Genomic DNA, 12,096 nt, shown 5'->3' on the forward strand with positions numbered 1-12,096 from the left:
AACTTAGATTAATCCAGGGTCGTAGTTAAATTTTACTTTTCCTTATTTTTTCCTGCTAAAACATCTTTCCATTTTGCTTTCCATGGATTGAATATATTGATGTGAAATAAAAGTAGCATTGAAAAAAATCAAAAGTTATTTGTAGATGTAGTGTGATTCTGCATACCTGAATTATAATAGAAATGGTATTTATTTCCTGGGCTATGTAACAAAAGCCTGGTCACACTGGACTAGAATGCACTGAAAAAAGGTTTTATTTATGCCAATCAATCCATTTTCCCTGTCTTTTCTTCTTTCATTCCCCCTCTCTTTTTCAAAACACTTTTAGAGACAGTACATACAAGCAGAGATATTTTTAAGTGCTCAGCAGCTGAGCTGAGGTAGAGGATAATTTACATACATAGTACATGAAGCCTAGGCCTAGTGAATGAGCTGGCCGCTTTCTGCAGCCTACCTTTGCGAATACCACACGACCATAGTGCATTCCTTTATCAGTCAGTGCAATGCAGTGGGGCATAGCAGCTGGGCCAAGCATTTTTCATTCAGTTGTAACTCAGTGATCATGGTGATGGTCTGTGCAAGTAACTTATTTGAAGTTTGGTGTAATAGTTTTATGTAACTCGACTTGTGGATTATATAAATTTGGAAATAAACCCCTGCTGTGGATGTGTTATTCTGATGGAAACGTGGAATGTCATTACTTTTGGACCACTGAGTGATACCTTGATTATTGGAAATTGATTACTTGTGGATATATTGATCAGGGAGTTTTATGTCAGTGAGGATTTTAATTGATGGAACCATGGTTTTCAATGTTCAAATGGATTGGTAAGTATGGATGTGTGGTATTTGGAACTAGTTATTTGTTCTTGAAATTTTGATTTAAAATAGGTGGGCATCTGGAAAAGAGGAGAGATGATGTTGCCTGCATGTGAGGAACTGATGATTGTATTTGCTGTTCTGAATATGTAACTATAACTTTAAGACCTGCTTCCTGGTGGGGTCACTCAACTTGCAATACTGACCGCACGATCGTTACCAAAATCGCGGAAAAAGGGGTCATTTTTTTGGCTTGTCCGTGGACAAAATTGTCTGTGAAATTGGAAAAATAGGGTGTTTTATCGCACAAATGTCCACTGAAATTGAAAAAAGGGGTTCTTATTATTTCTCTTGATCCCGTGAAATTCTGTGATGCCCTGTTAATTACTAAAAAAAACATTCATAAAAGCCTCATCCTTGAAATGTTGAAATTAGGGTCAAAATTGCAAATGTGTCCTCGGAATCTAAAAAATAAGGGTGTTTCAGAGTACCATTTTGTCCATGTTTTGGAGTTAAAAAGGGGGTAAAATTTCATGATTTGTCCTTGAAATCGACTACGAAAGGGGGTAATTTGTACTTGTGGTAACGGTCCTACGCGTCCCCCCTACCAGGGAGTGACCCCACCGGGACCTGCTTACATATATATTTGTAGGGTACATTCATGACTGAAGCACTCAAAGAAGTCCCTTGGCTATTTGCTACCTAAAGTTTTTTAGTACATACATATATACATGAAGTTTATAAATTAAAAAAAAAAAGAGTATAATGTGAATGGAACAATTTTAGCTAGCAAAGTGGTGTGGGTATGGAAACACATAGATTTGGAATAAATTGCCCACCCCCAACTTTTAGCATGATGTGTCTTGATGTGGCATGATCCGCATCTCATAGAAAGGTGACCACTGGAGGCGGGGCACTTGACTTTTGAAGTGACGGGTCACAGGTGTGTAGATAGGATTCAAAACTAGGGTCTTTCAGCATGTTCAGTGAGAGATTTGATGCCAAAACAGGATGTCATTGGGTGAGTCACTCTAAAAATGTGTCAAAATACAAAAGTTGACAATGTTAAAAAATAGATAATATTAAGTAACATTTTGATATTTTATGAGAAAAATGATTAAATTCTGGTCACTAGAGAAAAAAGTAGGACATTCATTGAAAGTTCATCTCGAATCCATTTAGAACTATTTAAATAAAATTCCTCTAAAAAGGAATGGGGTGCCCATTGAGCTTTGATGTGATGTGCTGACATGTAATCGTTGAGGTTAGTGTCATTGGGTAACAGCAAACCAAAAGTAGGGTTATTGGACATTGGGTGAGAGGATCGAGTTGCATCTCCCCATCACCCATTTTCAGTGAGTGCCCCTCACCCCAGGTAAACTCTTTATCATTGCAAGATAGGTTCTGCCAGATGATTTAACGTAGTTGAACAGTTCTTTTGGCACCATCATTCCTGGAATTGATTGCACCCACACCAAATTCATTTCGCTTGATAGCATTATTATATAGGGTCTAGATAGTTTGAAGCTCTCTTTTGCATCACTGCTTTTTGTTTGCAGGATGTTAATACATTCAGTTGAATGAGAGGTAAGCACATGGTAAAAGCTAGGGCAGGTGAAACCATACAACCATGTGCCACTCCAGTTTAAAGTGTGCAGTCTGTGAAGGACAGAATAAAGCAGCAAAATGTACAAATAATAGACCTTTTCAGCTGCTGATCGGAAATCTATGGAAATTAGTTCAGAAAGAAGTCGGTTGATGCGGCAAACAAAATTGGGATGTGCGGCCGATTGGGGATGCATTTTCAGGCTCTTGCATGTAGGTTTGGGATTCCGGGTGTAAATTTCAATAAAACTGGTTTAGAAGGAGTGCTTTTTCAAAATTGTCTCCAAAAATGTCTAAAAAGAGCAAATTTATTTTTTCAATGTATTTTTATTAGACAAATTTGACAAAAGTTTCCAGAATGTTGCAAATTCACGTATAATTATTTTTGGAAAAAAAAATCCAGAAAATAAGTAAAATTTTGGGTCTCTTATTCATCAAATTGTGAAAGGAGACATCCGGTCAAGAAGTTGTAATGGAGTGATTTAAACATCAAATCAAAAGTTAAGTATCTCTACTCGTTGACAATACAAACTCAGCACTAGGCAGACAGTATTAAATACACACACAAGACTTGGAACTACTATCTGTTAAGGATAATCGGAATACTCCGAATGTTTGCATCTGCTGAATTCTTACGAGCAAGCTACATGCCATTGCTGTTGGATTCCTCAATCTCTCTGTGAACCAAATATTCCCTGGAACTAACATTGCGTACTTCTCTGGGCTTTGTATATTTGTTTGTAGCAAATGACAGTACTCACTGTATGTATCACCTTGAAATTTTGATTGGTGCACAGTTGCAGAATGTTCTTCTGGAAGTTTTTGACAACATGATTAGAACTTTGACCATTGGAGGTTGGGGACAGGCCCGTGCTTGAGGGGGGGGTGCATTGCACCCCCTAAATTTGCAAAAGTATACAAAAAGTCCCAACATTTCACTATTAGTCTAATACATATTTTCTTTTCTTCTTTTTTACAGACTAACAAAGCCCTCTTCATTTTCTGACTGTCAGGGTGAAGGTGAGTAAACAAGTTAAAATTACATTTTGTATACAAATTTCAAGAAAAAAATCATTTAGTCCTATTGTAATATAGTCCTTTTAAAGGATGTTGATACAAATACCAATTGAAATCATTTACAGGAATTCCGTTATGCATTGTATCATTAAAAGTGAATGTGTGAGTGTGATGTGTGATTTTAGTTGAAATATATATAGCAAATAAATCAACATTCAAGAATAACTTTTGTTCAACAAAGTTCATGTTTGATAGTTTCAAATAACAAAAAGTGTTGTGAGAAAACATAAGCAACGATATTGTGTGAGAAACAATTCTTGCAGGGTGTGAATGTCGGTATCTTTGATATGTTTTATGAAATTGTAGCAAAATGGAAACACGCAAGTTCCGAGATGCAGTCCTAATTCTTTCTAATAATTTTTTTTTACAGAGCTACCATTTGGTTGGGAAGAGTCTTATGACCCCGTGTTAGGGGTTTACTTCATAGACCACGTGAACCGTAAGTTTCTTTGCACTTTTGAAAATGTATTAGTTAAACATTAATGCTAGCATCATGTCCCCACAAATAGGTGCCCTTTAATGTTTCAGCGCATATAGATGGTGTAATGGCAGTGAAAAACATGGCTTTGTAGATCATGTTTTATCCTTATAACTGAGATATCTGTATAAAAGAGTTCTGGATAAATAAGGTTGGACTGTGATACGTATAAATCCTCTTCTTGTTACATGTACACTGGGGTTTATTTCACATGGTTCTGTCAGTTTATAGTCAGTATAAATTGCTGCGTGTTGGTCACCCATGTAGACCTCTTTATGGGGGTAGCACATAGTAGACCGATGTAACAAAGTACATTGTCTCCAAGTACCACAAAAGAAAATCAGAAAATCCACCATGAAGAAGAAAGTTTAAAACTATTTAAGCAGGTTCATTTTGTAAGAAATTCTTTGCTATAAAATTTCAACAAATGATTACAAGTCAGTCAAGCTTGAAATGTTATCTGCTAAAAATAGGTTGTTTTGCTGATAATTTTTGGAGTTAATGTTGCCATTCCATTCATGTTTTCTTCTAAAGGTGATAACAAGCTACTTAAATACTAGGTCCTAATCTCATAATATGAATTCATGGATTCATACTTCAGGGATCGGCTTAGATGCTTGTACTTTTTCAGTGATTTTTTTGTTCTGACAGGGAAAACCCAAGTTGGGGATGCCCAAAATACATCTGCCTCCTCTTATGAGGCTGCCACTACTCAATGTGAGGCTTGAACCAACCCACTTACTCATGACTTCACCCTTATTCATATTTGACTCAAAATAATATGATCAAGACTCACCTCGCATTCGTCTTTACTAATATTGGTAAATTGTATTACAAGTCCAATAATTTACTTATGGTTTTAGATGTTTCATCTTCTGATCGGAAGACTTCATCAGTAATGCGATGAACCAGCAACACTCCTACTCTCATATCCAGAGTGTATGTCTCTTCATTGCGGTTGACAACGAAACACTCCTACTCTCATCTCCAGAGTGTATGTCCCTTTATTGTGGTTGATAATGTGCCCCCCCCTCCCCACCGTTTCCTGATTCACATGGCTTCCCTGATCCATCTAGTTTGCTTGCAAGAGTCTTTGCGACATTATCAACCGCGATGAAGGAGATGCAAACCGCGATGCAAAGAACTGTATACTCTGGAGATGAGAGTAGTTGCTGGTGCATCGCATTACTGATGAAGTCTTTAGATTGGAAGATGAAATGTCTAAAAACATGAGATTGAGTAAATTATTGGACTTGTAAGCACAATTTACCAATAGTATGATACCTAACAGTCCTGATGAACATATTCAAGGAGTCCCATTCCCCGGTCCCATTCATCTTTCTTTAGAAAAAAGTCAAGTTTTATCCCTACTATGATTTATTATTATAGTTTGTTCGGTTTATAATTGGTGAAAAAAATTTGATGTATATTCATAACCTCATTAATAAACGCGATGCGTGCGATCCAATCATATTTTATTATTTGTGAAAACGCGAACATAAATCGAGGTCATTAATATCTCACAATTGACCGCAAAATGCGTAATTGTTCCAATGTCGCACACAATTGACTTCTGCGTGCGCCCGATTGTGCGTCCAACGAACTGCTTGCTGCGCTGGCTGCCGTATTTGGATTGCTCGCTACCATATTTGCACAGATTCTGATACGCACTTTTGTTATTGGTCGTTTTGTTTTAGCCTGATCGATTTTGGGAAAGGGAAGATGTAAAATTGTTTATTTTACAAACTTTTGAGGAAAATTTTGTGTTATTTTGTAAAGTTAAAAGATCAAAGTGACGGTTATGAATGAGGTTAATAACTTTGCATCGGTTATATGTCGGGCATTGTGAAAAATCTAAACATTTTGCTTTGGACCTCGGAATATCCCTCGGGGCTACGCCCCTCGGGATATTCCTCGGTTCCAAAGGCAAAATGTTTAGATTTTTCACATTGCCCTCCAAATAACCGATGCGCAGTTATTAACCTCTAAACATTGTATGTTGAAAGCAAAATGAAGTTTCTTTGAACTTGTTTGCGATTTACCTCTATCATACCGGTCAAGGACAATTGTTCATCACTCAAATTTGGTTTTTGAAAAATGGTGTTGAAACATTTCATTGTATTTTATCATTTTTACCAATAGATAAATACATTTAAGGCCCCAAACAGTCAATTTTGAGTTTCTCGTCACATAATTTCTGAAAACAAGTGAGGTAACTTTTTCATTATTCATTATTCATTATATTTCTTCCTTTCATTATGACCAACACACATGTAAAATGTGTTGTTATTTGCCGCTCACTCACTTGAAGATGGATGTTTAGCCCAAATGAGATTCAAAAGTATATTAAAAAGAGTCTGCAAGGTTGACAGCAAAATGCATGTTTTGATTTTGATTTTTCCACAAAAAATAAAGGGATATTCATAATTTTTTTTGCAAATATAACCAGTTTTTATCGGTATTTTTGGAAAATCACAATAATGAATTCAAGTGAGGGTCAGAAAATGAAGTGAGGGCGGGTGACGGGAAACTCAAAATCGACTTTCCTTGGCCTAATGAAGAAAATGGCAGAAATGTGCTCACAAACACACACCCCCCTGCAAAATTTTTTATACAAATATTAATTTTCAAGAATGAAGTTCCATTTAGTTCTGAAACTTTGCATAATAAATTAGCTTTTTAATAGTTAGCATGGAAATTAGATTGGCAAAAAAAAAAAAGATTTTAATGCAGTTTGTCAATTATACATGTAGCACTGAGGAGTTGAAATAGTATTAAAAAGAAAAAAGTACTAAAATAGAAAAGTGGCTCTCTATTTAGTAAAGGCAGTAAGAATTCTTCATGATTTTTTGTTCCACAGGAACATAGTGGCCCACACTGATCAAAACAGCCAGTACCAGTTCTTAGCATATCCTCTGTTTCAGTGTTTGTAAAACTTGCTTGTTTCAAGATAATTGTGATAAATATGTTTTTTGCAAAGCCAGGTTGGTATTCCATATTTACGAGCAGTATCATTCTCAATTTTAAAATCCATGTCTCCATTTGATTTATGGCATTTATGTGCTGTGTTGTCAGTGGTATTCATGCGAAAAAAAAAATTTCAGAGGGATTGTTACCCGACTGGCATATATTGGCCCTTGTTATTGTGGTATTGTTATGATGCGATCATAATGGAACATAGTTGATTTGTTTGGTGGCTCGCCAAGGTAAAATTATTGCATGTTTTTATCAATTTACACCAATTAGATATATTTTTGTATACAATCCGTCAAGTTTTAGGGGACGGAAGGTGACATACATTTAAGGTAAATTAATGACTTTGAACAAGAAGCTATCTAGTGTAAGCTTATCAGGCAGTAAAAGTATCACGCAAGAAGTGATTGCAAGGCAATATGCCCCAGTTGTGGTTAACATATGTATGCAATATGGGAGATTTTTAAACAGGCAGAAATCCAATTCATTTGCTGAAGCATAAGGCGACGAAAAAACACATCCTGTGGACAGACTTTTCAAGTAGGGTTGGTCAGTCAGTTTTGTTGTTGTTGTTTTTGTTATTTTATTTCTGGAGGCTAAAATTACCCTTAAAATATCATCACAAACTTGAAAAATCTAGCAAGATTTTGATCATTTTTTTTCAAAAAATTTCAGATCAAATCAATCAATTTGACAAGATTTTAGCAAATTAAAAAAAATTCTCCCAAAACGCAAAATCTGGGTCGGTCAGGCCCGTAAAACAGTGAGTAAATGGATCTTCCGCCAATCTGAGTGTAAAATATAGGACTTTATTTACAGCCTGACTTACGTCTGATTTGTGTGAACATTTGGACACAAGGAAGTGGGCACTGTTGGAATTTCCTGCAAATTGGGACCTTTAATTTTTGCATGATGGACATAAAGTGTGTTCAGTGAAAGTGATTCTTCCCTTCAGGAATGTGAATCATTCTGAATTCAATGGGTGATGTCACAAGAAGTTTGTTGATAAACAATGGAGACTCCATGAAAACAGATGAACATAAAAACAATGACAAAGAAACGCTCAAATCATCTCAAAGGGCCCAAGGTTTTTGTGCATGTGTACACGGTCATGATGGTGGCGTATTAATTTGTCATGTTTGTATGATGATGGGATGTAGAATACAGGTGAAAAACTTAGCAAAAAGCATTGAAAATTACCTTCCTTGGCCACAATGAAATCCCTAAAATCCATGAGCATCCCTGGACCCCACCAGAGGCCCCTGAACCACACCCTTTTGGAGCAAGCACCTGTGCCGCTCGACATACGCACTTTGCGTGCAAATAAATTCTCAATACAATTAAGGGGGTACTACACCCCTGGCAAATTTTGTGCCTATTTTTGCATTTTTATAAAAAATTATAACACATTGGTGACAAGTTAGATATGTATATTATAGGGGCAAGGACTACAACTACTGTACTGAAAATTCAGCAACTCAAAGCAAGTAGTTATTGATTTATTGATCAAATATTAGTTTTCCCTCATTTTTGACTGTAACTCCACAACTGTTGTCTGTGCTGAAATAAAATGTCCAGTGCAGTAGTTGTAGTCCTTGCCCCTATAATATACATACCTTACTTGTCCCCAATGCGCTATAATTTTTGAGAAAAATGCAAAAATAGGCACAAAATTGGCCAGGGGTGTAGTACCCCCTTAAGGGTGTCCCTGTTTCCAGGATTCCAATGTTGGCAGATATGAGGAGTACACACTAGACCCAATTCCTGATATGTACATATTATACACCACATGGGCTGTGTTTAAATTTGAAGTTATTTATTTTTCATGAGCAATTTCTGCTTATCACCGGAAAGTTGAATTTTGTTCTACCATATCGCAGCACTGCATGCTTCCAGTGTGCCACAAATCATGCTGTAGGGCCTTAAACACCATCTTGCGATATTGCATGGTGTTATTTCAATTTCATCAGGCAATGTTGCAATAGAAAAAGTAAAGCATTGCCTGCAAAAATGGAGTAAGTCTATGCATCATAAGACTTGTTTTTCTTTCATGCAAATAAGGGACATTTAAGCATATAACTGTCCTATTATTTGCCTAATCTCTGATTATAGGATCAGACCAGATCAGACTATTAATAGACTTTTGCTTGGTAAGGCTCAGATTGTTGTTTTGCATTAGTTCTCAATGGCCATCAAAGGCTTCACACTCTGGTACTTCAAAATGTGTGAGATAAAAGCATTAGTCATGTTAATGTCTTCTTCAAGGCTAGTTAGTAATAGTAGTATGATTAGGGTCTAGAATCCTAAACATAGGTGTGTTTAGATGGTAGCCTACTTTTGAATGTAACTTACAAGTGAGCAATTACACAGGACTTACTTGTAACCCAACTCAAAAGTAAGAGTGACCTTTACTGGTAAATTATGCCATGATTATGCACAATCAGAATAGGATTGGGTCATCAATGTCATGCTTACATGCGAGTTTACATGCAAGTCTTGTTCACCATTAATGGCCTTACATTTGAATGTAGCTCGCTACATGTAAGATATCTTACATGTAACATCGTCACTTGTAACTTGCATATATGCGAGTGCGTTTAGACGGGCACTACATGCAAGTTTACATTCGAATGTAGTTATAAGCGACTTAACAAGCTATCGTCTGAACAAGCCTATTGTGAAAAGAGCCCTTTGCAGTAAATGATAATGGAAATTATGTAATTTGGATTGCTTGATACAAAGGAATAAGTCAGATGATACCACTCCAACATCCTACTGGAGCTTCTAATCTAGGAAAGAGGACATTGCAGGTGTGTCCTTTATTATCATATTGTCTGTAATAAACAACCCCCTCTAATAAATGCTTGCCTGCCAACAGTTTTTGCCATGAAAAGTTACCAAAATACAGACATTTCCAAATTCCATGTCATGTGAGTAAGCTCAAACTTGCATTTGGTGAGTGTCACAATCGTGAAATTGCTTGGAAAAGAATATTGTAAATCTTCAACTTCCATCCAGATCATTGCCAAATTATGGTCAAATTTTCATTTAAGGGTGCGGATAGCAATGTTCGCACATTATTTTTTGCTGGACCTGATGTGGTCTCAGGTCACACAAAAATATATGTACACACAGGGCTATACGGTACCTTAAAGAACTAAGTATAAATAATGTCTTTGCATTGAAAATGCACTCACAAGTTCTGCATTTCCTTTTTGATAATGTTACGTCTACAGTAATTAATACTACTGATATCACGCTGTTTAAATCAGCCACCATTTTGACCTATTGCATCAAATCATTTGCACTTCGAATTTTTGGCTAGGCCCTGAATATCACCATCCTGGATCACCATGGAGGTGTTTTCCAGAAAATAATATATTTCTCACACCTTACTACAAAATAATGTTCAAGCTCAAGGTACACAGCTGACCTTGGCCTTGACAGACACATCTGTGTGTGAGGTAACCTATTCTCATGATCTACATTTAGATATTTTGTTCCATTAGCTGCCCATGCCCCTATAAGCGCCCACCCAATGACTTTTCATGTTGCAAAACAAGAAGTTATTAAGGGGTGGGGTATGAACGTTTGGACAGTATTTATTGTGGGACATTAGAGCACATCAGACATATCGAATTGTATTCTGAATACGAAGAATGTCCTTCTGATATCAAATAATTTTGATATTTTGAAATTCGCAATTTAATACACATTTTATGGCAAATCATTGAAAATTGATATTTTTGATATTTAACAGTACTTGAGTAAACTTTATAAATCTGATGATTTATACTTGAAGTGTATGTAGGTGGGATGAAAAGCCGACGATCAATTGAAAATTTTGACCTTTCGTATTGAATATATGGATTTTTTCCCAAAACACAAAAAAATTAGGTCTTTTGGGAAAAAATCCATATCTTCAATATGAAAGGTCAAAATTTTCAATTGACCATCGGCTTTTCGTCCGTGCTACATACACTTTAAAAATATATCATTAGATTTATATGATTTACTTCGAGGACTGTTATATATCAAAAATTTGAAAAATATCAAATTTTTATAATTTGTCATAAAATTTATATTATATTGTGATTTTCAAAAAATGAAAATTATTTTATATCAGAAAGACATGCTTCGTATTCAGAATGCAATTCGATAGGTCTGAGGTGGTCTCATGTCCCACAAAAAATACTGTCGAAACGCAATAAACGCTCATTTTAGATCCCTTAAAGCGCCCTGCAATTAAGCCCTGGCATTAAGCTTTACCTTCCAAGCAGAGCTGTCCATGCTTCCATGTAAAGTTTTTTTTTTCGATAATCACTTTTACCTAATCTATAATCAAAAGGTAACAATTATGATTCAGTTATTGATGGTAATGCAATTCATAGTACATGTACTGTTATATACAACATCGATGTTGTATTGCATTGATATTTACACCTCCATAACAAACCTAAAAGCTTAACATCGCTAAGAGTAGCAGTGCAATTCAACACACAGTTAGCACATGCCTAATTTGTAGCATTCCTACAACACTCCTATAAAATGTCTTGAAGAGTGCAATTTGTAGCACCCCTGGATATTTTAAAAGACAAGGCTTGCTTTATGCAAATCACACATTGTGGTAAAATTGGTAAAAAATGGGAAAATATAGCATCCAGTAAAGACTTAAGTGCCCTGGGCAGTTCATGAAACAAATAGGGTAGTCAACTTGATTTTAATGTGCCCCTTGCGATGATTAAACACCCATGCACACATGCCATGTTTTCACCTGTCCCCACACCTAAAATACAATAGTCAGAAACTATGTGCCTGTTAATGATAATGGATCTATTTGTGGCAGGTGGACAAAATATTTTCTATAGAAATCTCTGAATGCAAGCTGCCAAATACATAAAAAGTGGAATTTCTTGTGTAATCAATTAGTCTTGGTTTGCTGATTTTGAACAGTGTCACTTGGTTCTAAATTTTCAAGTTTTATTCATAGAAAGTGGCAATTTCAGTGCCTGTATTTTTGTGCACTTTGCAGATTTTTATCCACTTATGATTTTTTTTACATAGACATTTGTTTGCACATTTTAGTACAAAAACTATAATCTAGAGCATTTTCCACCCTGCTGTGGCAGTGACATCACTGCGCA

At 36.0% G+C, this 12,096-nt stretch overlaps 1 protein-coding gene across 1 annotated transcript in view; it reads left to right on the top strand.

Annotated features, from left to right (window-relative positions):
• Positions 1–12,096, top strand: part of LOC140160740 (protein KIBRA-like) — a 103,946-nt gene that overhangs the window by 25,239 nt on the left and 66,611 nt on the right. The window contains 2 exon segments of the mRNA XM_072184040.1: positions 3,404–3,444; positions 3,872–3,940. Of these exon segments, the coding sequence (XP_072040141.1) occupies positions 3,404–3,444; positions 3,872–3,940 (110 nt within the window).

Source organism: Amphiura filiformis, chromosome 9, assembly GCF_039555335.1.
Source record: "Amphiura filiformis chromosome 9, Afil_fr2py, whole genome shotgun sequence".
Lineage (NCBI taxonomy): Eukaryota > Metazoa > Echinodermata > Ophiuroidea > Amphilepidida > Amphiuridae > Amphiura > Amphiura filiformis.